Here is a 26,243-nt window from a genome sequence, read left to right as displayed (position 1 = left end):
GCAGCTGGACAGGATTCCTGTCCCGGCCCTAACTGAAGATGTTGGGGATCGAACCTGGGGAGCTTCCACACAGTCAGTGGGTATTGTTTGGCACTTAGGATCCTCGTGGGGGGGGGGGCTGATAGAGTTACACTCCTCCTTCGCTGATCTCCATGGCAGTTCAGCCTATAAAGACCTAATGGGTGTGCAAGGTCTGATGAGACAGTTTTGCAAGTATCCCAGTCCCAAGCTGCATAGGGCCAATGAAAGTAGGGACATCCTATTCCATAATCAGAATAATTTTATTATTTATGCCCCACCCATCTGACTCACTTGCCCTAGCCACTCTAGGCAGCTTCCAACATATATAAAAACATGATTAAACATTAATGGTCGTCCTCCTCATGCCCCCGGCCCGACCCTCCAGGCCGAGGCCGGGACTCGAACCTGCGGTGGGAGGAAGGCAAGGAGCAGGGCGAGTGGGAGGGCGGCCAGGCGACGCCGGCGCCTGAGGGGCGGCCCACCAAGAGGCACGTCAGAGACCCCGTTGCAAAGGGCGACGCTGCCAAGCAGCCAATCGCTGCGCCCGGCACGGGAGGGGCGGGGCCAGGACAGGGGAGAGAAAGGGCACACTGCGCAAGCTCAGAAGCCCCCGAGCCCGCCCCACTGGGCACCTGGCTTGCCGCTGCCGAGCCGTAGCCTCCAGACCACTTCTCTGGCACCCTCCAGCGCCTGGCGCCATGGTTCACCGCGCCACTAGCTTCTATGGCTAGGACGGGCCTGCATTTTTTAAAAAAATCTTCCCTATACAGGGCACCTTCCGGTGTCTTCTAAACGTTGCATAGTTACTTATTGCCTTGGCTTGGGGGGGTCGCATAACCTCCAACATTTATCTGATGAAAATAGAGATGTCCTAAGGAAAAGCAGGACATTCTGGGATCAAATCAGAAACCGGGATGGCTTCTGTAAACACGGGAAAATGGGGACACTTGAACTTGGCCCAGTAGCAGATTGGCTGTTGCACATCCCAGAAGCATGGTGTTTCACACTGGTGGTAGTTTGCCCCAGCAAGCAAACTAGTTGCAGCCTCTGGACCACCCTCACAAAGGACATTGCTACTGCATACTTGCACAAATATTAATTTAACATGACTATTCCACAGTAAGATGCTTGATTGCTGCATCCAGACCAGCACCAGTTTATCTGTGAATAAGTCCCACTGAAGACAGCGAGACTGGCCAGATAAGCTCAAAATTATTTTAACCGTGTCCCTGTCACGTTTTTCTTTTAGGTTTTGACAAGTGTTTTGGTCGAAAGAAACAGCTGAGAATTCTCAACTTCTGTCTGCAGTAGAAACTTAACTGCTCCTCCATCATGAAAGCTGCCAGTGTCAACACAAGAAAGTGTTCAGTATTGCCTCCTATCATCCCCGAGGCGGAGAAGGAATTTCTGGAGAGCCTCCAGAGTTACATCCTTTCAGAAATCGAGAAAGTGGGCTGTACTCAGCAAGGATTGGCTGAGGAGTATTACATAATATACAGAAATGTGTTTGAAATGGTAACCAAGCATTGCTAAGAACATTTCGCTTTTCAAGACAAATGGGTGTGATCTTAGGGGTTTGGGAGCATATTGTTCCGGCTGAAATCAGTGTCAAAATAATAACGTGCAGCATTATATAGGACTTCTTAAGCGTGCAAAATGTTTTCCATCCATTTTTACAGCAATTATTAACAACAACCCTGTAAGGTAGATCAGTATTATTATCCCCCATATTGCATGTGGGATTGTGGGAGGACTGAGATCATAAATCTGCTCTGCATGAAGGAAGCTCCCAGGTTCAATCCCTGGCATCTCCATGTGCGACCTGTCTGAAACTCTGGAGGGTCACTGCTCATCACTGATAATGAGCAAGAGAAACCAATGGCATGACTCCACTTCCTATGTTCCTATGAGGCTGAAAAACAGCAGCTTGCCTAAGCAAAAGCAGAACCAGGGCCAGCCAGCCTGGCTCATGGTCCATCCTGCTAGCTGCTATCCTGTGAACCGCCCTGAGACCTTCAGGTATAGGGTGGTATATAAGTTCAATAAATAATAATAATAATAATAATAATAATAATAATAATAATAATAATAAATATATTGTACCTATTCCCTGTGGCATTTGCCAAGGAATGTACTGGGCCTGTATTAATCAGTACTAATATATATATATATGATCATTTTGCGATTGAGCTAGGTTTCATAATACTGGGCCTTAGTCCTGGAATCAGGGACCCAGGTGGCGCTGTGGGTTAAACCAGAGTCTAGGGCAGGCATCCCCAAACTGCGGCCCTCCAGATATTTTGGCCTACAACTCCCATGATCCCTAGCTAACAGGACCAGTGGTCAGGGATGATGGGAATTGTAGTCCAAAACATCTGGAGGGCCGAAGTTTGGGGATGCTTGGTCTAGGGCTTGCTGATCAGAAGGTTGGCGGTTCGAATCCCTGCAACGGGGTAAGCTCCTGTTCCTCGGTCCCAGCTCCTGCCCACCTAGCAGTTCGAAAGCACATCAAAGTGCAAGTAGATAAATAGGGACCGCTCCGGTGGGAAGGTAAATGGTGTTTCCATGCGCTGCTCAGGTTCGCCAGAAGCAGCTTTGTCATGCTGGCCACATGACCCGGAAGCTGTCTGCGGACAAACGCTGGCTCCCTCGGCCTATAGAGCGAGATGAGCGGCGCAACCCCAGAGTCGGACAGGGGCCCCTTTACCTAGTCCTGGAATCTGTAAAATAGCAAAAACAAAAACTAAACAGGTGTCTTAGTGACACGTAGCCAGTCCATCAATGTGGTGGTGGTGGGGAGAGACATCTACACCAGCCATTTCTCCACATGCTTGCTCATGGAGAGAAGCTCTTTTTGCACCTATCCTCTTTTCAGAACAGATGGGAGGTGGCTGTCCAATCCTGGCATTCAGTGAAATGTGGGCATGTTTAAGGGAGCTCAATGTAGGAGAGACTTAAGCAGTGAAAACAGCAGGAAGAATGAGCAGTCTCGCATGTAATGTAGATTTTTGAGGCAATATCTGCCATATGGAAGGAGGAAGGCTGCTTTGGTCTGACATGGCAAGGAGGGGTCTTTCAGAGATTTTGGAATGAAGCTTTTTCATAACTTATGTCTAGTATTTTATAAAGCAGGGAAAGCAAATGACTAGCCTCTATATTATTGACACAGATAATAGAGCATGCTAATGCGTACAAGAATATCCTGACTACAATCAAGCAGGAATATGATGCCTTCATAGAAGCAATAAAGAAGGGCCAACAGAATGCCATCTATCTTCGTGGGAAATTAAAGATTTTAGCCTGCGAGTCTACAACTCTCATGTATTATAAGAACAGAATTAGTCAGCTGACAGAAAAGTAAGGACCTCTTTGGCAACTGTTAAGTACAGGAGGTGCGGTGGATGGCCTTTCATAGCATATTTTTGAGCAAGTCTGTAGCACAACAGCATGATCTGGCCTTGGACTTAGTAAAATGGGGTTAAAAACTTTTAACTATGTGCTGTTTAATGTCATAGTTTTCATGGACCATGTTTCAGTCTAGTTCTCTGCCAGAATATACATTTAAAGTACTCTTAACACCTCTTGAACTTTCATGGCTTGCCCACAAAGAATCCTGGGAACTGTAGATTGTTATGGGTGCTAGGAATTATAGCTCTGTGAAGGGTAAACAACATTTCCTGGGATTCTTTAGGGTGAGCCTTGCCTATTAAAGTGGTGTAAGATTGCTTTAAATGTATGGCATGACTTCTAAGCCATACAACAAAGTACAGTGGCAATCTCTTGGGGAAGAAACGTCAAAAGCAACAACAATACTTTCTTTAAAAATTTGGAATGATTTTACTGGTCTACTTTTAAACAAGCTCTTGACAATTCTGTCCTGGCAAGCATATTTTTCAGTCAGAGCCTTTGGTGCCTTGTTATTTAGTTTACTGTCTGCTGATATGCTTTAATTATAAAATGTCTTTCCCCTCCCCCCCCAAACCCCGCTGCTCTTTATTGTTTTTAATCTGCTGTGGGGTTTTTTCGTAAGGTGCCTTGAATAGGACATCCCTATTTCCATCGGAGAAATGTTGGAGTGTATGTAAAGCGGAGGAATGCCTCCATATGAGAGCCTTTGTAATTTATAGGGCTGAGGACTCCACTTTTGTGGGTTCCCCTGCAGCCGCTGTTCTGTTTGATCAAGTAAAGTTGGCTCAGACATCCCAGTGGTTTACTTACTGAAGAAATCCAGCACAGGGCCCAATGCAAATCCCCAGGCTTCTATGCCTGACCCTTGGAACTGTCCCGAGGCTGCCCTCCTCACCAGTGCTTTTTTCTGGGGGAGACGCAGGGGTATGCATACCCCTAAACATTTTGTGAATTTGGCCTCTTAGGTTTGGCCTCATTGAGGGGCAGTATTTCAATATGAGTAGGAAAATGAGAGTACCCCTAAACCAGGAGTCGCCAAAGTTTTTGTGGCTTGGGCCAGTTCACGGTCCCGCAGACGCCATGGTGGGCCAGAGTGCGTGCGTGCACACATGCACAAACGCTATTTCCGATGCTCCTTCCGGCGTGGAGGAGGTGTGCGCAGCTTCCCATTGGCTGCAGGAGGTTCCTGCAGGCAATATTAGGTTGCTGACCGCAGTCCTAAACGTTTTTTTTTAAGAAAAAAAGCACTGCTCCTCACTGTCCCTGCCCTCCACTCTCCTCAAGTCCTTTTCCCTGGCAACAATATGCCCTTGAACGGAAATAATGCTCCTTTGCTTGCCTGAATCAAGCAATGTGTGTGTAGAAATCTCTGGTTTTGCATGGTTGAAATTTCACCTACTGTGCAAAGGTAAGTCACAATTATCTCCCCCTCACTTTTGCCTCTGGCCCTGTCCGTCATTGCCATGTGGCCCCCACAAGGTGGCACATGTCAGAATGGGGGTATGTGTGTCTTTGAACATAAAAGCTGCTTACACAAGTGAGGCTGGATTAATATTTCAACGACTGTTTTTTCCCTCAGGTTAAAAAAAATTGAGAACAATTCCGAAAGAATCACAAACTTGATACAGAAAGTAAGAGCGTTAAGGGAGACATTCTCTGCAAAAGAATCTCCAATCCTGAGCAAGACAGTCAACCCTGCTAAAGTCATTCCAGGTGAGAAGTAGCTCTCTTTAATATAGCAATCAAGTTTCTCTTAAATTTGGAGCATGAGCTGGCCATAGTTACAGACTTTTAGATTAAGTCTTGTGGATTTCAGTGGAGGAAAATCAAGTAATGCAATTTAGCTCTCACACTTGACTTTGAATACATTTTACACACACACACACACACAAGCTGGCCCTGCCACGCATTGCTGTGGCTCAGTCTGTTAAATGGGGCCTCAGAGTCCCCCTTCAGACTCCCCTCACCTTCAGAGTCCCCCTGTTTTACGTGTGTTCTGTTTACACAGGTGCATCCCTGTGTCTCCACCACCCTGTCCCGACCCAATGACCTATCCCACCCCCTCCCCCACTCAGGGGAGCCCCCACCTCCACTCGGCCCAGTCTGGAAAGCCGAGTCGAGATGCTGTGGAGAGGGAAGTTTTCCTAGGTGCAGTACCAGTGTAGCCGTTGCTAGAGGGTGCTGTTTTGCAACATCTCCTGTGCTCCCAGCATGCACTTTCGTCTGATTTGTGAGTTCTGGAACACGTGGTTTTGGGGGTTTTACGTTGCACAGGTGTGACATCTGTCTTTGAAAACGGTATGGGTTTGCTCTCGTAGTCACATTTGACTTTGTGTCCAAATTTGAACACAATCGATCAAGCAGTTTCGTTGAACATTGGAGACAAACACACATGCCCAGTTTACATTTTTATATACCGTATATAGATATATAAAATGAAAAATGACCACAGCTTTGATTGCAGCCGCGAGTTCACCGGAACCTATGCTCCTCCTTTTCCAACAGGCATCAGCATGAAAGATTCTCTTGATATCAATGCCCTTTCCGTCCACCTAGCTCACCTCCAAAAGAGGGTGAGGGACCTGAAAGAAGACATGTTGACAAAGTACATTCCCCTGGAGAACACTGTAGACATTGAAGAGGACCTCAATCGTGCCCTTCGCCAGCGAAATGTGGCTGAAAAACAGAATGAGCAGCTGAAGTTTTGGTATAATGGTCCCCCTTGCAACATGAAATTTACCTTGTGTTTAAAAGGGCTCTGCGGGGTATTATTTCTTTCAACCACCACCACACTCCTATTTTGGAACTGCAGTATCAGTGCAGTCCTCTCTAGGTACAGACCTCATAATCAGTCTGGATCATGGCTTAGATCCCAGAGGCAGAATGTCTAATAGTTATGAATTCAACCTCTGGTACGCACGGACACACAGAGTTGTTAATTATTTTTACACTTTTATTTACATTCCAGTTTTCAAACGTTTTTCGGAAGCCAAACGTCTGGTGCGGCTTCTGCTTGAGAGCTCCTGCAGCCAATCAGAAGCTGTGCCTCGGTTGTTGAACATTTTGGAAGCCGAACAGGCTTCCAGAATGATGGATTACGTTCGACAACTGAGGTTTGACTGTATTTGTGTCCCACCTTTTCTGCCAGAACTCAAGGAAGCACACAAAAATTGAAGCAAATACAGATAAAATGGACAGAGCTGAAACATTTAAAGGGTTATCTTTCGAAAGCAATTACGGTAAACCATCTGAGGAATTAATGTTAAAAAGTATCTTCTAAAATGCAGATAGTAAAAAATAGTACAGAGCCCTTTCCTTAAAAACCAGTCAGTTCCTAAAAGCCTGCTGGAATAATAATAATAATAATAATAATAATAATAATAATAATAATAATAATAATAAGGCTTTACCTGCCAATGGGAGGATAACAAGGAAGGGAGCCAGTGTAGCTTGTCTAGGAAAAGAGTCCCAAAGACTGGGAGCAGCCACTAAGAAAATCTGTCCTGCATCCTCACCGGGTGTGCTCGTGAAGGTAGTAGGACTGAGAGAAGGGCTTCCTCTGGAGATTGCAGAGCCTATGTTATGGGAAAATATGGTCCTTCAGATAGCTTGGACCTAAGCCATTTAGTAGGCTAGTACCAGGCAGATGGATCAGTGGTTCTCAACTAGAACATAGTGACATTCATTTCATTTGATGGGGCGGACCAACAACTCTTATGCCCTGGTTCAGTTCCCCAGCATCATCTTGTCAAACAACCTCTGCCGAATCCAGCACCTCTCCAGCCCTCAAAGGAGGTTTGAGTTGGTCTCTGTTAGAAACTAGCCATGAGTATTCCTAATTTACAAAGTAATTATGGCAATATGTTTATCTTTGGATAAAAAATGAGAGAGATTGATAAGGATTTATACAGATATTTATAGATCTATAGATATATTTGCACACGTTACTTGGCTGGAGAACTGCATTTCAGTATTCAGATAAGTGAGAATTTTGGAGGATGGCTGTGTTTCAGTCTGCATATTGTTTTGGAAACTGCTAATTAAAAGGAAGAAGAAATGGCTAAATTAGGTCAGTTTGCCTATAAACGCAACGGGAATTGAATTTCTCCCTCATCCCAAATTGTGAGCCACGATGAAAGAGCATGCAGTAGGAAAGGTCTGTAGCAAAGAAAACTCAAGTCCTGTGTTTTGAAGACTAAAGGGAGCAAGATGATAAGAATGAAGGTGTGGTTGCGGGGGAAAGAGAAATTTAGGAGGAGTCACTAACAGGGAGCTAACAAGAGCCACATCCAGGCAACCAGTTTCACACACTGTTCTCTTCTTTGTAGTTTTTATAGACTATCACAGTTTGTCAACGTTGTGACTATCTGGGAGAGTTCAGACAGGAGTTTAGAAACCTTGCACCAGCTCATCTTTCAAATGATAGAAAATGCAAAACTTTCAAAAGGTAAAATATAAAAGTTCAGATTTTGCCATCTGACAACAAGCCATCAGAAGGAGGACAGGGAAGAAAATTTGTCACACTGAAACAATTGATCTGTGTGGCAACCAGCAATGCTAAAGTTCCCTTTTATTTTGGAATTATTTGCCAAAGCAGGGCTTGCCTTTTCCCCTTTTCTTTCCCTTATGCCAGTCTTTGGGCCCCTTGATCCGTTCTAGCTCATTCATCAGGGAGATGTAAGAAGGCATTGTTTTCTGTTTCTTTCACATGCAACACTGCTGCAGTTCCTCTTCTTGCTGTCTGCTGTGATGAAACTGCATAATTTATGTAATTATGTAACTTATGTAAAATAAATTTGTCATTATGTTATTCTGCCCCATTCATTTCGGTGCAAAGGAAACACTGCAAATGAGAGGAAACATAATTATGTATGGTGTGCAGATTGAAAGAAACAGCCGGTTGCTTCTGGGACATCGGACAAATAAGAGAACACTGGCAACTTCTGCTCTCATTTCCATTTCCATTGGAATGCTGCGGCATCCTTATTTGTCAGTTTTCAAATTTATATCTCTGGAGAATTCTGACAAGCTGCACCTTATGCTCAAGCTGATTCCTTTCCTGCACTCTTTCCTTTTACTCGTGTGCTAGCAAATCCTTTCCTGAACCATCCTAACTTCACCTTTCATGTTCCATCATCTCCAGCTGACCTCTCCTTACTTCTCTACTACATCCAGTCCACGCCTCTCATTCCTGTCTTTCCTGCCCACTGCCCACTGTAAGCCTTTTGAACAGAGACTACGTCATTTCTGAATGCTGCACAGTGCTTGGAAAACAGCTGGTGATGTCTTTGGGCACACATTCACTGTTGGCCAAAATTAGTTCAACAGACCTTCCTCTCCCCCTGAGAACCCTGGGAAATGTAACTCTGCAGTGCAGAGTAGAGCTCTCTAAGCAGAATTCTCAGCACCAAACTACAAGAAGCCATGTCATTTAAAGTAATACTAAAAGTGATGTAAACCTGTGGTTCCTGGTGGTTCTGTTTTCTGAGAGCGTAAAATGGTAACTTGTTATGGATGGCTTTCTCTATTCAGATACACTTGCCACCAGCATTTCCAGTGTATTTGAACGTGACCCCAGCAAAAGCAAAGAGGCTGAAGACCTGATTGAATACATTGAAAGGTAAGGTGATGGAGCATGCCCTTTAGTCTGTCCCCGCCACAACAAGCACATCAAGCACATTGCAGTCATTAGCCTGCTTGACTGAACAGAGAGCAGCAGTACAGTGGAGATCCTCTGACAGCTGCAGCAGTGGGCACAAGCAGTCTCCCCTCTCCCCTCCGTGACATACTGTTGGTGTGCAGATTGTGGGAACATTAAGGAAGGTAGGAGAGGCTATATTGTTTTGATATTATCCTTCCTCACTCACACTAGTGAGTAAATTCCCTCTGCAACATATTGGAAGCAAGTTGATGATTCATTAGAATCCTTTAATTAAGCAATCCAGTTTGGCTTATCCAGTCTGAGTTGTTCCTGGTAAGTTTCCCCACTTATTTCCCTCTTAAAATAATAATAACACGACACAGTCTTCTTTAAAAGTAAGAATAAAGTTTTACTCACATTCAGTTCACAGCAGTAATCCGAAGGCATGCTTTATCTTGTGGTTACAGTGAAAAGAAGTCTGAGCTACATCTCAGACTTTCTGCTTGTGGGCTCCATCCTATGTGAAGGTTGAGCCATACGCTGGCTAAGAGCCAAGAGAGTCCAAAAGTAAGAGTAAGAGACTAAGAGTCCAAGAGAGAGCTGGTTGTGTGGCCAAGCCTTTTATCTGGTCAGTTAGGGTCATCTATGGTACTTGGTCACACACATGGGGAGGAAGCTCCACAGCAGGTATGACAGGAAGTTATCCTTAATGCACAGAAGTATTTGAGGGCCAAAGTTAGTTATTAGCACTGGGCTGCCCCAAAGATCTTGGATAGGCAAGACACTGGTAGAGAATAAGGTCAGGAATTGATGTGAGTGATGTGAAAAGCTTATGAAGAAAATGGAGGTGTAGGGAAGGAGAGAAGCAAATGGTGTCTTTGGGCAAGGGTTTGCTGGAGAAATGGATGCTAAGGTGAGCCATAACCAAAAAGACTAATGGAACCAGATAGATGGTTTTCCCTTTCTGGTTCAGATGAGAAAATGTCATTTCACTGTTTCACTTCCCTCTTACTTCTCCATGGCCCCCTCCCATTTATTTAACATCTACACCAGGCATAGGCAAACTCGGCCCTCCAGATGTTTTGGGACTACAACTCCCATGATCTCTAGCTAACAGGACCAGTGGTCAGGGATGATGGAAACTGTAGTCCAAAACATCTGGAGGGCCGAGTTTGCCTATGCCTGATCTCAGAGTGGGGTTATCCAGAGGCCCTTCTTTGTGTGCCTCCTCTATGAGAGGTCTGGAGGGTGGCAACACGAGAACGGGCCTTTTCTGCAGTGGCTCCCTATTTTTGGAATGCTCTCCCCAGGGCTTCTTGCCTGCCGCCTTCATTACATATCTTTAGATGCCTGGTGAAGACATTTCTCTTTAACCAGGGGCTGATTAACATTTTATGTCCTTTTTAAATGTGTTCGTGGGAGGGTTTTTGTTTGTTTGTGTTTGTTTTTATTTTATATTTTATGTTCTCATTTTGTATTTTTATGTTGTGAATTGCCCTGTGGGTGGTCTGCAAATTGAATAAATAAAACAAATAAAAATGGGGTCAGCAGGCTGGAAAGAGATGGTTTGCTCCTCACCACAGCTGTCATGCTGTGCACAGCAACATAGCCAGAGCATGAAAGAAAAGCATCTTGCTATGTATTTCTAGTTTGACTATCATACCCATGTTACACCTCTTCTAAGGTTGTGTCTGGCTAGTGTACACCCACTGTCAAGCATGGAATTGTTTTTGCATCCACTGCCTGTGCCTTTGAACTTTTATGTTCTTTAACCTGTGCCAGGTTCAATGAACTATTTTCCCGTGGTCAGTATGAGGCTGCTGCAATATATGCAGCAAATTCTCCAAGAGGAATACTCCACAATGAAGAAACCATGGAGAAATTTAGGGGTATGTATGTATGTATGTATGTATGTATGTATGTATGTATGTATGTGACCAAGGGGGTGGCGCTGTGGTCTAAACCACAGAGCCTAGTGCTTGCCGATCAGAAGGTTGGCGGTTCGAATCCCTGCAATGGGGTGAGCTTCCGTTGTTTGGTCCCAGCTCCTGCCCACCTAGCAGTTCGAAAGCACGTCAAGTGGAACTAGATAAATAGGTACCACTCTGGCAGTAAGGTAATGCCGTTTCCGTGCACTGCTCTGGTTCGCCAGAAGGGGCTTAGTCGTGCTGGCCACATGACACAGAAAAACTGTCTGCAGACAAACGTTGGCTCCCTTGGCCAGTAAAGCGAGATGAGCACCGCAGCCCCAGAGTTGTCCCAACTGGACCTAACTTTCAGTGGTACCTTTACCTGTACCTGTATGTATGTATGTATGTATGTATGTATGTATGTATGTATGTATGTATATGTATGTATATGAGTTTTTAGTCACTAGATAGATAGATATATAGATAGATAGAAGTTTCTAAACTGCTTACAAAAAAAACTATTAATAAGGCATAACATAAAAGCAAATGAAACACATTGGAATTAAGGCTTCCTTAGTGGAGAATCTGAACTGAGGAGGAATCAGCAGGGCAGAGAAGAAAAAGGCCCAAGCGAAAACATAGCTTGCTTAATTTTTTTTTTTAAAGAAACTTACTGACTTCCTCTTTCAGGTGTTGGCCCAATCAAAGGGAAGGTTCTCCCTCTGCTCATGTACTGCGAAGCTCTAATAAGCACATGCATAGCTACTAAGCAGCCACTTCCAGCAAATTTGGTAGCAGAATCCATCCAGTGTGCCTTGGATGAGAAACGGTTAGACCTGGTGATGCACTGGGTCACCCTGCACAGGTAAGTAGCCACTTGGAGCATCCAAGGAGAGTTCATAGCTCAGCGGTGAAGCATGTGCTTTTTATGCTGGAATGCCCTCTGGGGAGCCACTGGCCCTCAGTAGGCAATACTGGGCCACAGGGCCATGAAGAGCTTGCTTGAAGCCTGGGGGCAGGAGTCTTGTTCTTACCATGGCAGTCCAGCAGGCCCCTGGCTCCCCCCCCCCAGCCAGCTTAGCCCTCTGAGGCCCAGGTCAAGTGTGTTAAGTATAATTGTGTAATTGTCCACTGAAACAGAAAATGACACTGTATGTGTATTGCTAAAAGAGCATGGGAAATTCCATTGAGCTGTACTAGGAGCTCTCTAAGTGCCACCAGGTTGATAATTACCTGTTGATGTATATTTGCTGGCTCTCTTACATGGTGTTTAACTTTACACCACATGGAAAGGATATTCAGTTGCAAATTGCCATTTTGAGGGTGCCTTTTGTTCTCTCAAGCCACCGAAGACAAAGGTGTGCCAAAGAAGTCTCTCTCTCCTGGAGAGAAAACAGCTCCAGGCTATAATGGAGGCTGTGGAGATAGACAAATCTTTGATTTCAGACCCATTTGGTATGCAACTATTTGGATGTACTGTATCATTTTTTGTATTTTTACAGTATCTGTTTGAAGAAAACTCTTTTAGTAAAGCTTTGAAACCATATTTTGGGTCTGGACAATTTTTATTGCAAGAGGAACCAGTTTTTAATTCATCCTATTGCTTCAAGCTGCACAATATTAATATCTGCAGTAAAGTATACTTGGCTGTCCCCCATTCTGCAGAGGTCTGCTAGGCCATGCGAACCAATGATCTGGCTCCAAAGAAGGCAGATCCAGATGCATTATTGATGCTCCTGCTGATAGTACTGTACTTCTGTGGACAACAATTCTCAAAATGTGAAGAGTTAACTCTGAAACTGAGGCAGCCTGGCTCTGTCAGACCCAACTGAATTGGGGCTGAGCACAGGCCAGAATGAGAAGAAAGTGAGGCAGAGGGCAACATGCGGGTGGCAGTGGGGGAGCAAGCAGATTTATGGTCAACAGGAAGCCCCTGAGCAGAATCTCAGAAGTTACTTTCCTAGCATGGGAATCATTTGGGTAATGCTCAAACTCCTGGAATGTGCAGAGAGAGTCCTACAGCAACATTGTCTTATGAGCAAGACATAGAGACTGTGGACTTTTCTCAATTCCTTGTTTTCTCTTCCTGTTCCTTTCTTCTTTTACCTTGCATCACTTAGATTATAAATTGTCATTGTATTATTATTATATTTTATATTAGTCACTCCTCCCCCTGCCACTAAGTCTAAAGTCAAAGTGACTTACAAAATGATGCTAGGTATCATTATTTCAATTATTCCACAATACCCCAAAGCCTGATAAGTCCCTAGAATACGTTTAATTGCTCTTGTTTCCCCTAGACTGGCATTCTGTGAGGAAGCCGGCGATGCGATCTTCAATTATGCACAGGTAGATAAGCGCAATGAGTCCCAGTGCTACGCTTTGGCTCAGATTGTCTACCTTGAATGTGGAGTGCACAAAAAAGCCGCCCTGTGCTTGTGCAAACAGGGACAGATCTATGGAGCCATGGATTACCTTCAGGACTGCAAACGCTTTCCCAGAGGTAGATTCCCGAGCCTTGTTAATTTATATCTCACTGCAACCACGACAGCAGTGAAATTAACCAAAGACCTGTTTAAATCTTAATCTTCTTCTGAAAAGGGGCAAGTGAAAGAGCCTAGTGAGCATCCTTCAGTGAGGAGTTTAACAAGAACAGCACTCATACTTCGATGGCCCTGCTCCTTGTAGCTCACATGCCTGACTCCAAAAGCCAGGAAATCCAGAAAAGGACTTCCCCTCGTGATCTCAAACGTTGGGGGTGGTGATGATGCATCAAGCAGCTGCTTTTTCAGGCCTTAATTACATGTGCTATTTTCCTCATTCGATGTTAAGCTATATGTTGAATGAATAAATGCTTCTCAGCCATCTTCAGACACACAGCAATGCTCTGTGTGTGAGAAAGAGAAAGTGATTATGGCTCTTCCCCTCTCTATTGCTTATGGTTTGAAACAAGCATTAGCTCTACATGGAAAATAGTTCATGGGATCCTAAACTCCATCTTGCCTTTTCAAAGATAGTAGATCTCTGCTTAACAGCAAAGAACTGGAGACACACTTTGTGCACCTCATGCCCCACTTACTGGCATGGTTGATTGTATTGTTTTCAGATAGTCTTTCTAATGTAATTGCTGTTTGGTTTCAGAGGACTATATCTTCCTACTGCAACATTGCCCTAATGTAGAACTCATGCGCTGCCTAACTCAAGAGTGGAATGGGCAGCCACCCTTCTTGTCCCTCGGGGAAACAGTCCTGACACTCATTGACACAGAGCAGAGAGTCATTTGTCTACGATTGTTGGAAGAGATTTCCAAGGAAGGCAGCGGTGAGCACAGCTGGGGTTTTTTTCAGTAGAAATGTCACTGTATGCACTTGCAATTTATCCCATATCTACAGGCAGCTGTATATTGCAGGTATGTTTGGCCTCACAAGGGTAAGTAGTGGATGGGGACAGGTGGAGGATTCTAATCAGGAGCATGGGCTGCAGGGATGCAGTCCCAACTGGATCCCTATCTGCTCTCAGCTTCAATTAAACTTTTAAAAACAAGTGAGAGATCTGATCGCAGGTCTCCCACTGCCATGTCTGTTTTTGGCCTTCATACCATGGGCTTCACTTGTGGCACACTTGTCCAAAATACTGGCCACCAATGCTCTACGCCAGATTAACAGCAGTTAAGACCATGCTTTCGCTTCCAAGATCCTTTAATTCCCCAGATGTGCCCTCTAGATGTTTTGGAGTCCTGACTCTCATCAGCCCCAAGCCACTGTAGTTCAAAAAATCTGGAAGACACCAAGTTGGGGAAAGGTGCTTTAATTGGATTTGTGATGCAAATGTTCTACTAAACGTGACGGATTAACTCTGTTGCTTTTACTCAATTAGCTAATCAGTTAACATCCTTTCATAGAGGACAATTTGACATGTTTAACCTGTGACTAAATGTAGCAATTATTTATGGCTTCATTTTATCGCAGCTTGATTTAAGCTTTGACACATAATATTAACATGGATGCCATTGTTCTAAATACCTGCTCAACCTTGGCATCTTACGTCTGGTTGTTAAGAACCTGTCCTGCTGGGACATAGTTCAACCTTACAATCCAACCTATGTTTCCTCAAAAGTCAGTCTGAGTCCAATGGGGCTTTCTCCCAAGAAAACATGCATAGGTTGCAGTTCATCAGTGCAGTTCATCAGTTACAATCCTTTGCATACTATCTTGGCCGAAACCTTAATAATGCAAATTTATTTACTGAGAGTAAATACCATCAAACCCAGTGGGGCTTCTTCATAGACATGTATAGATTGCCCTGTAATGGATTTAGGATCCTACCCAAAGGTATGCATGTTTCTGTTTTCTACGACTCATGATTCAAACAGAAAGGAAAAGCAGCAAGACTTTGTTTCACATTTTTCTTTGTTGAATGTCCTTACAGACGTGCTGGAAAAAATGATTGTAAAGGATAAAGAATGTAATGTGGATGGTTGGAAGGAAATAGCTGAAATATGCCAGAATATCAGGAGAGAAAAGCTATCCAAGTTTCTCATCACGATCCTGGCTGCCCAGGAAGGAGTGGTTGAAATACCTGATGGTGCAGAGGATGCCAAGTTAATGGAACACGTTTTCTGGTAATTTCCCTGAAAAACACATGGGGGAGCTCTTTGCCTCCAGAGTCACTTCAACTGGGTGAAGACTCAACAAAACCTGACTTGTGAATGTCCTTTCTTCTTAGAAACAATAAGATATTAAACACTTGTGTGCCTGTCCTTATTGGGAGAGCTGTTTGTCATGGCACAATATGACTGTATCATTTGAAGTCTGTATTAGATTTGGTTTTGGATACCGTCATCCTTGTTTCACATAAGACTTGTTCCAGAAGGGTAGATGTGCTAAGTCTGTTATAGCAAAAAGCCTGGGGCAGGTTTAAAGACTCTGTTCCTAGCAGTTCATGGTCATGGAGTTTCGTGTTCATACTAAAATTATTTTAATTTCATTTCTCCTCTAATTTCATTTTTGTCCAACTTTTTCTTCTTCTGAAATAGTTTCTGTCCACATGACTTGGTCCATTTTTTCAAATTGAAAAATTCCATATTTGCACAATTGCACCAATGCCACTGGATCCAATGGTTGAAATGCTCCCTCCCTCTCACTTACATGCACACAATACCTACCCCAAAAGACTTACTCGGGGCCTTCCCACATGCCATACTGGGCTAACATTTGGTTTTGGTTTTTTTTCTCCAACATCTCTACTCCCAGGTAGTTGGGATTGCAGACTTAATTTATCAGAGAAGCTAGTTGTAAGAAAATGTAGCCAGGATCATTCATTTGTGAAGGGGTTGTTGTTGTTAAAAAAAAAGCAGACTTCAGCCAAGTAAAGTTAATATCTGACTTTTGGGATATAGTTGTCACTAACAAAAAGCATGGCAGTTATTCCCAAAGGCTTAATTTTTGCTTTGGGACTCATATATTTTCTGTATGTTTTAAATTATGGCCATAATTTTTTTGTGACAATTTTTTTGTTTTATCCTTTTCCGTAAACCACTTCGGGTTTTTTTTCTACAATTAAGCAGTATATAAATTTTAGGAAATAAACAAAATAAATATACTAACTAGTATAGGTTTTTAGGCCAGGGACATTTCCTGCTAGGGGTTGAATTTAGGACCTTCTGCATTCAACGCAGGTCTATCACTGAGCTATGGCCCCTCCCAGCACCCCTAAACTATAGCAGCTGAGAGGGAAAAGACCCTTTATGTTTTTGCAGTTACAGCTGCTTCCTCTTTCGCAAATGCACACATGCTATTTCCAGGATGCAACTGCATTTTCGAGTCTTCAAATAACTATAAGATAGGGCATGACATCAGCTGTGCACATTGATTTTATATCCATTTTTCTGCTGGGATCGCCAAGTCCTTGCCCTTTGCATAGTCAGGAGAGATAATGGATATGGGGGAGCATTTTTTCCTTTCCTTTTTTACAATATGAAAAAAATGATAAGCAAATCTTTACTAGAGTTACTAACAGCGGCCGGGGTGGGGGGTGGGGGTGGTGCGCTCCGGGTGACAGGCTGATGGGGGTACCATTTGGTGCCCCCCCACCCGAGACTCCCCATGGGGTGAGTGAGTGAAGTGGTCTTGCCCAGCCACAGGATCTGCTGGGAGACTGTACCATTAGCAGCTTATGGTGCGGGGGATGCCCAGTCTTTTCTCGAACACTATTCTTGAGCTCATTCGCCGCTGGAAGCTTTGCTGTTAAATAAGTAACTCCCCCACCCACGTGTGTTGTAGAAAGTCCCCCCACCCTGTCCCGACCCATTCATCCTCCCCAAACCCATGGGCCCCAAATCCATCAGCGCCCCCATTCCCCACCCCAGTCACATGATGTCACAACACCCCTATCTGGTCCCCCTGGCGTGTGACGTTATAATTCTCCTGCATGGTGGCATTCCCCCCCCTGCATACCCCATGCACATCTTGGGGAGGGCTGGGCCGGTTCCCATTCCCCCAGCAGATGAAGGGACAGGATCTGGTGCCCGCCCGCCAGACAGCCACTGCAGCCTCTGTGTGCTCGCACATTTATATTCAGTAGGTTGCCATTTTTTGTGATGTCACAGATATCTTTAGCCAATGGCAGCAGCTGAGGCCTGAGATTATGATGCAGTATCCTCAGTTGTGCTGCTTTAAGATCCAGCAGATGGCGCTGGTTTTCTAAAAAAGCATGCTTTTACCTGTCTCATGTGTAACATCTATATAATCTAGGTATATAAAAACACTCGTGTATACGAATGCAACATTGTGTCAAAATTTCAAAGCAATTGGTCAAGTACTTTCAGAGAGCATCGATTAGTAACGAATGGACATTGCAAAAATCCCTTTTCCATCCTCTCTCATTGGCAGGCATCTGTTATATGGATAAATCTATATAAATCAAAATGTAAATGTCCATTCGTTACTAATTATGACAAACAGACATTTACATTTTGATTTATATAGATTACAGTATATAGATGACACACCTGTGACAGGTAAAAACATGATATTTTATAAAAAACATTGCCATCTGCAGAATGTCAAAACAACACAGCTGAGGATGCTGCATCATAATCACTGGCCTCAGCTGCTGCTATTGGCTGCAGATTATCAGCGACATCACAAAAGAACATGGCAACCTACTGAATGTGGGCCTTTTAGTCTTTCCAAGCAGAACACAGAAAGCAACAGCATTGTCCAGCCAGGGGAACCGGCCAGGCCGCAGGGGGATGCGAGGGAGAGAGATACCAAACAGAATTTTTGAATTCACTCAATCTCCCGGGAATGCCACTGCACGTACTGCAATTGAAAATCGGCATACCAATTATCATGTTGTGACATATCAAGCAACCTAAGCTTTGCAACGGCACACATCTTGCAGTAAGAAAATTAATGAGCAACATCGTAGAAGCAACAATCTTGACAGGACCATAAGATATTAATAGGGTGCGAATCTGTGACCTGGATTCAGGAATTGAGTAACAAAAGAGTGGCCAGGATGTCCAGGTAATCCAATCAAGCAACCTAGCAGACAGGAGAAAAAACAACACACTCAGATTTCTGTTGTAGTCCGCCCCTTCTATGATGTATGTATTATGTTTCTGGGGGTGGTCTTGGATTCCAGGGCGGGCAATTTAAAATGTCTATATAAGGGCTTGCGCACATGCAACAACTTTAATAAAGATCAGGCTTACTAGATGCTTTGCTTCTCAATATTCTCTGATTGGTCTCTGTTATTTTCTCCTACCGATAGAGAACCTACAAAAGGACTCTTGGGTACCCCATAAGGGAAAAGGAGCAGCTTTTTCTCATAATCTAAATATATGTCTCTTTTCCCATGGGAAATAGCTTTTTGAAAGTGTGTGATTAAGTGAGTCTATGTGGGTGTTAAGGGTGTTTAAATTATGTGTGCAGCCGGCTCGGCCCCACACTGGAATGTGGCCCCTAGCAGGTTTCCACCAAGGTAATGTGGCCCTTAACTAGGAAAGGTTCCCCATGCCTGGTTCAAGGCATGGCAACAACTTCCCTTCTTTCCAGGTGCGATGTGAAACATCAAATGAGCAGAACCAGGACCAAAGTCAGAATTTTTGCAGCAGCAACCGGAGCTGGACAGCTCTCTTACACACAGGGCCTCAGCTAAAAACTCAATGCAAGTCCTCAATGCCTTTAAATACAAGCAATTTGAGTTTTTCAAATAATGTTAATACTAATTAAATTTAAACATTGGTGCCAACAAGGTACTGTGAAACACGTCACTGGCCAGAAGGCTTTAAGGCAGGTGAGATGACTAGATAGTCCCCTCCCTCCCTCCCTCCCTCCCTCCCCCTCTCTCTCTCTGCTAAATAAGAGGAGTTCAGACTTGCACTCTTGTTCTCCCTTTGAAACTTGAATATTTTAAAATGGATATATCTTTGAGGGCCCTCATAGACACAGACCTAGCGTACAGTCACGTTGTGGTATATAAAACACTCAGATAAGCACAGCTGTGCTGGCTGGCTTATATTAGCAGAAATTGGGGAGACTGTTATCTCTTTTTCAACCTGCAAAGGCTTTATTAGCTTAAACTCCCCTCTGGGTACAGTAACCAATGAAAAAGCAGACTGTTGGATGTTTCTGGCTCGCCTCATGTGTATTCTGACTTTGCCACTGGCTAGGACTGAATGCAAGTCAATGTCTCAGGGAGAGGATTTGCTATGAAAAGGTCCGGGGCGGGGGCGGGAAGAGAATGCCATGGCAACCAATGGGAAGCTTGAGCATTTTGGACATTCCCAGTTGGTCTCTCGTCAAGACTGAGCATGCTGTTGTGTGCTCAGTTACAGCAAATATTGTCTAAATGACTTACAGTGTGTGAGAGCGAGGGACTCTCCAGGAAAATTATGCAGTACTCTGAGTACAATCACACTAGGATACTCCCAGTGATGTACAATGAGTTTGGTCGTTCACACCTGGTATGCAAAAGGTTTCTAACATTATAACAGTTTATAATAGGGGGGAAACCCAGACCATTCAAAAGGAAAGACTGTTTTCACCTAATCCAGTGGTTCCCAATTAAGCACTGCCGACCGACCCTCTGTTTTTCAAAAGCCAAGATGCTTGTAGTCTCTGTGGTAGTTTTTGTTAGGTGTGTGGTACCATGGACGCCCTGAGTGAGTTATGAGGACCCCCTGGGGTTCATGGATCACCAGTTGGGAGCCACTGACCTAATCCACAGTTAAAACCGAAATAATTCAAGGCTGAAGGATATAGCGAAGGCCAGTAGTTGAAATGGCTTTGATAAAGGATTAGGCATATTCACGGATGATGTGTTTGTCAATAGCAATTAGCTATGCTAGAAGCCTGCAGGCAGCGAACAGGTTATTTAGCTGGAATCAATATGTGAAATTCCTCTCCCTCCCCTGCTCCTTGGCCCCTAATGCCCCCCACCCCAGTCTCACTAGCCTTGCCTGCTCATAATACTGCTGTGATTCAAGATGCCCCACACAACAAGGGGTCTCTTCTATTAAACACTTTGCGGTCCCTCCAGACAGGTGTTTTATGGAAAGTCCATTTCTGCCGCATGTTCATTACACGCTGATAGTGACTAAGTGGTGGATTTATTCTGCTATATTAAGTTGTCCTGCAGGACTTCCCCCAACACCATACCTGACAAGTCACCTGCTGAAAAATGCGGGAACATCAGCGGCGCAGCACCGGAAGTTGCGTAGAAGCAACTTCCGGGGCTGCTCTGACCATGTGTGGGCACCAGAAATAGGGCAAAGCGACACCGGAAGTCGCTTCTACGCATGCCCGGCGGCCATCTTGGTGGTGGCTGCCGCCATGCGACACCACCAAGATGGCCACCAGGCATGTGTAGAAGCGACTTCCGGTGCCGCTCTACCCTATTTCCGGTGCCCACACATGGTCAGAGCAGCACCCAAAATGGAGGCTCCCTGGCAGGTAGGAAATCTGGGGGATTTCCAGGATTTTTCTCCATTCGGGAGAACAGCAGGAAATGGATTAAAATCCGGGGGTTTCCCGCGAAAAACGGGATACTTGGCAGCTAAGCCTAACGCTGCCACCCATTGCTTTCTGGAGGGGCTAAAACTCAACAAAAGTGGGGGAAAGATAAGTCAAAGCAACAGTTGTCATTGTCTCCTCTTCTTTGGTGATCACTCGTAGCCAAGTAAGATTGTCTTCCATGAACACGGTCTTAACGGTGAGTCCGTAAGTGACTGTGGAGGCCAATTCTGGATCCACACGTCCTTCCACGGTAGGGACACAGGTTTCCGGGTGGGAGTTGATCATGGTGAGGGTTTACCAAACATGCCTTCCTCTTAGCACGTTTCTCCCTTTTGTCCTGAGTCTGAGTGTCTTCAAGGTCCATGACACCTTTGGGTAAAGGCTGTTCTCCAACTGGAGTGCTTGTAGGCCAGTGTTTCCCAGCTGTCAGTGTTTATCCTACACTTTTAAAGATTTGCCTTGAGAGAGTCTTTAAACCTCTTTTGTTGACCACCAGCATTATGCTTTCCATTTTTAAGCTGGGAATAGAGTAGTTTCTTTGGAAGACAATAATCCGGCATCCAAACAACATGACCAGTCCAACAAAGTTGATGTTGAAGAATCATTGCTTCGACACTAGTGATTTTTGCTTCTTCCAGTACAAGGCATTAGTTCGCCTGTCTTCCAAAGTGATGTGTAAAAAAAAATCAGAGACACCGTTGATGGAATCTTTCAAGGAGTTGGAGATGGTGTTTGTAAGTGGTCCATGTTTCACAACCATACATTAAGGTTGGTAGTACAATAGCTTTGTAAACAAGCATTTTGGTTTCCCTGCAAATGTCCCAGTCCTCAAACACTCTGCACTTCAATTGGGAGAAAGCTGCACTCACAGAGCTCAGGTGATACTGGATTTCGGCATCAGTGTCGGTCCTTGTGGAAAGTTACCTACCCAGGTAGAAGTGATTGACACTTTTCAACGTTACACCATTGATTTGGATTTGTGGGGCTGCAGAGTGGTTGTTTTGTGCTTGTTTGTATAGCACTTTGGCATTTTGGATGTTGAGTGATAGGCCAAGCTTTTTGTAAGCACCTGCGAAGATATTTAGGGTGGTTTGGAGGTCATCCTCTGAGCGTGTACACTTGTTACTTGTTGTCATGTTTCTTTCTTTCAAGGCACAGCAAATCTGCTAGGATCTCCAAACAATTCCTGATCGACTCCAGCCCTCTGGCCAATGCAGGCAATGTGGTGCTCTCCAGATGTTGTTGGACTCCGACTCCCATCAGCCCCTGCCAGCATGGCCAATGGACGGAGGTAATGGGACTTTAGTCCAGCGGCATCCCTAGACTCGATGACCTACAGAGCCACTTCCAACTCCATCATCACCATCATTTATCATCATTGCCTTTCACTTGTCTGTCTCTTTCCCATTAAGTCATGCCAAAGGTGGCTTACAAAATTAAAACAAAACTCCTAACAGTAGCGAAAAATATAACAGAATAGTCATAAATAATACTTTAACAATAAACCACAAAATTTATACAATAAAATTAAGCAATCTAATCTGCACATACTTCACAACACGACCTAACAATAAAAATCAAAGCCATACAATTGCATGTTTCGATTTTTGTATGATTGGTTTTGCTTTTAAATACCTGGGCTTTGCAAACTGTAGTAAAAATGTGTCGCTGGAAAAGCTTGACAATTGCACAGGCATGTCTTTTTTTCAAACAACAACAGCAGCATTGTTTTCTTTAATGACACAGATAAAAGTGTGGCTGTTTCTTGTTTGCTGTTTTCTCTCAGTGGGGAGACGTTGCAGAGTTTGGCTGCCAAAATCCATACAAGCAAGAAAGGGCCATTTTTCACTCGGTTTGCTTCAAAAGAATCGGTTCATGTGCTGGGTTTCCCTTCTACTGCTGCATTGATTTTCTAAAAATTGGTCCATTTCATTAACCTAGGCTCAGCATTTTTCTCGTTAATACCCGACACATCCTTTCCTGAGAATCCTTTGAAACAGGGCCGTCTTAAGCCTATCCAGCGCTGTGGTTCAAAGATCCCTCCGGCGCCCCCCCCCCATTTCCCAGAGTTGCTGACCTTTTTACAGCACTGCCAGCAGCTTTGCAGGGCTAGAGGAGGCAGGCAGTGGCTGGAGAGCGGCTCCTCCAGCGGGGAAGAGGCAGAGGCTCCGGGCGCGGCGCTGCTTCAGCGCGGCGTGCGAGGGCGCTGCGCCCAGCCTCTGCCTCTTTCCTGGCACCTGTGCCTTGGTGGCCACGGCAGCCAAAGGCTCCGGGCACGGCGCTGCTTCAGCGCGGCGGATGAGGGCAGTGAGCTGATGCCGGGAGTCCAGCCTCTGCCTCTTCCCAGGTGCCCTCCAGAACTGGGCGTGAACTTGGCCTCTGTGGACAAGACTTTGAAATGTGCTGATCTGTTTATTGTTCTGTGCGTGAACCAAGAGAGAAAGAGGCCTTTATATTTTTATGAGCAAGCCCTGTCTGATTATTTCAAATAGGTCTACCATCGAATCATAGAGTTGGAAGGGATCCTGAGGATCATTTAGTTAGTAGTCCAACCCCCCTGCAATGCAGGATTATGCAGCTGTCTGATGACGGGATTATGCCAAAAGTGAGGGCTGGTGGAAGTTTAAAAAGATTAATGAGTTGTCTTTATTATATATGAATCCTAGCTTTCTCTCCAAGAAGGATCCTGTACCATTTCAAATTGGATGGGGAACCTTGTGCTGAAATTCTTGGAATCTCTTCCAACTCTACAATTTGATGATTCAGGATTCTAAGTTCCAAGGTCACAAAATGAAGGGAATGTGTGTTATTAATCTGCACCATCATTTCTTGCCCCAAGGAGCTTACAATCAGACATTCATTGCAGTGGAAACAATGGGAGTTATCATCTCAGCAGCATCTGAAGGAAGTCACACTGGCCACTGAGAAACTGAGCTGATGGGCATTCAGTGCAGATGAATTGCAATTGAGTGCAATCCTGCTTACATTGATAGTTGCCAATCCACCCCACACCTTTCAAAGCATATATAGCTCTGAGCTGAACACATCTTAACTTGGGGAAGAGGCTAGGCAGAAATGCAAAAGGAACATATGACATTGGGATTCTTGTCCCCGAGCAAGCTCAGACAGTTCAATTAAATTCTGCTGAATTATGTCCACCATAAAGTCGGTTATTGCCCTCATTTGTCTTAACTTTTAATTACTTGTTTATTCAAATATTTATAAATTGTGCTGAGCACAGCCTGGCCTGATCAAAAGCTTCTGAGAAATCAAACAAGGGAGTCGGGGTGGGCAGTGGACTCCTTTGCAGCTGATCCTAAAAATTCTTACTTGGAAGTAAGTCCCACTCCGCTGAGGATAACAGCGTGAGTGAGGGCTCGCTTAGTTGAAGTACACGTAAAGGAACCTAATCATGATTACTCAGAAGTAGGTGTCATTATCCTATACCTCCTGTGGCTCAATGAGTCAGTGCGTCCGGCTGTTAACCAAAAGGTTGGTGGTTCGAGCCCACCTAGGGATGGCTGTGGGTAGGATTGCTGCATTCCAGGGGGTTGGACTGGATGACCCTTGTGTCAGGATCTCCTACACATGAGTAGGATCCTGGCAGAGACACATGCCCGACTGGCATGTTCTCTCCCTCCTGGTCGATCGTTCGGGAGCTTCAAAAGCTTCAGCCCGAACATCACAGCGACTGATGCCAAGAAACATCGGCACACTTACGGATCCGCAGAGTTTGCACAGTTTGCGTAACAGAACTCAGTAGCACAGCATTTTGGCTAATCTACTTTTATTTACATAAAATACACTCGGAGCACTGCAACATGGCTCCCTCTCTCTCTAGCATCAGACAGCAAAGAGAATGAACAAAGGACAATAGTCCCACTTCAGGGAACACAGTAACACAAACATCCTGTCTCCGTCACTTCCCACTCTGTGGAATGAAAACCATACACTGTCATGTGATAGACAACAATCCCATGACGGCAGACACGGGGAATGAATCTTCAACATCTTGGGGTCCCTTCCAACTATACAATTTTATAGTTCTATGATTCAGTTCAATGCAACTTATCAACTACTACAGGGGTGAGGAACCTTAGGCCTGAGAGCCCTCTCTCCTCAGGACTCTCCCCAGGCCACAGAAGTTCCCCAGCCACCCACACTAGTGACCCTGCTTCATACCCCCACCTTGAGTGTTTTTTCGTCCAGCTAGACGACATCCTTGAATTCTGGTGGTACCTCCTGCTTCAATGGATAGAGGACAGAGAGGTTTGTATGTAGAACTAGCCTACTGTTGCAAATGTACCCTTTGGCCGACACTCAGGGCCAGGTTCTGCATCTTGGGGATATTCTTATTTAATTAAGCTCTGGCTCAAGCCTTCACTTTAGGAAACCAACTCCAGTTTGGAGTGGCAGTCTTCTCGCACATAATACGCACACGCTCCCATTGAATGCTGCTCAACTAGCAAGCAGCCGCGGATCAAGAGATGAACGATGCAGCACAAAAATGAATTTTAGTCTGGAATGTCCCATCTTCTCCCAAGGTCCAGCTAATGCATAGGAAGCCTGTGGGAACTCTGGCCAGCAGGTGGCAGCAGAGAGGCTGCAGCAGCAAGGTGGGGATGGATGCGTTGCAAGAAACAACTCCAGCAGGTGGCAGCAGAGAGGCTACTGTGACTCTGCAGCTCCAAGCCAATAAGGATTGCTAAACCAGGGCAGCTCTAAGGTTCTCCCCACCTAGATGGATTTCAGCAATTCCCTGCCTCTCAGCCTAAACTACTGCACAAGTTTGTTTGGCTAAAATGAGAAGAGAGAGCACCATGTACACCAGCTTGAGCTCCTTGGATGAAAACAGGTGGGTTATAAATGCAATAAATAAACAAGGAATAAAGTTTTCCCTCTCCCTGACCAGATCTGTGACCCCTGCTGCCTAGAGGTCACTTAAAGAATCTTTTGCCCAGCATGGGGCTTGAACCCACGACCCTGAGATTAAGAGTCTGATGCTCTACTGACTGAGGCATTTCCACATGATATGGCTGGCCCAAACCAGCATCGCTGCTCTTACTGAGGGTAGCTAGCTCACAAAGAAAGCACAGATGGTTTGTTAATTTATCTCAACAGTTACAATAAAACATAGGAGTGCAACTCTATCCAATGTGCAAAGAATACAGTACAGTGGTACCTTGGTTCTCACACGCCTTGGTTCTCAAACACCGAAAACTCGGAAGTGTTTTGTTTTTT

General features: G+C 44.7%; 1 protein-coding gene across 3 annotated transcripts; it reads left to right on the top strand.

Moving 5' to 3' along the window:
* The first annotated feature begins 1,272 nt into the window (after positions 1-1,272).
* On the top strand, positions 1,273-22,591 carry CLHC1 (clathrin heavy chain linker domain containing 1). Of its 3 annotated transcripts, XM_088667422.1 has the most exons (12): positions 1,273-1,536; positions 3,191-3,378; positions 5,009-5,142; positions 5,935-6,136; positions 7,758-7,876; positions 8,962-9,049; positions 10,853-10,959; positions 11,671-11,845; positions 13,281-13,483; positions 14,122-14,301; positions 15,409-15,601; positions 22,155-22,591. In XM_088667422.1, exons 1-12 carry the CDS (start codon positions 1,354-1,356, stop codon positions 22,306-22,308), a joined length of 1,926 nt encoding a protein of 641 aa, XP_088523548.1. In that variant the 5' UTR covers positions 1,273-1,353; the 3' UTR covers positions 22,309-22,591. The 3 variants fall into 3 exon arrangements, with proteins under 3 accessions (XP_088523548.1, XP_034966846.2, XP_088523549.1); XM_035110955.3 differs by lacking the exon at positions 22,155-22,591 and having other exon boundaries at positions 15,409-15,966; XM_088667423.1 differs by lacking the exon at positions 3,191-3,378 and having other exon boundaries at positions 1,384-1,536.
* Positions 22,592-26,243: the final 3,652 nt, after the last annotated feature.

This window comes from Zootoca vivipara, chromosome 3, assembly GCF_965207765.1.
Source record: "Zootoca vivipara chromosome 3, rZooViv2.hap1.1, whole genome shotgun sequence".
Taxonomy (NCBI): Eukaryota; Metazoa; Chordata; class Lepidosauria; order Squamata; family Lacertidae; genus Zootoca; species Zootoca vivipara.
This window is presented reverse-complemented; position numbering and strand designations above follow the sequence as displayed.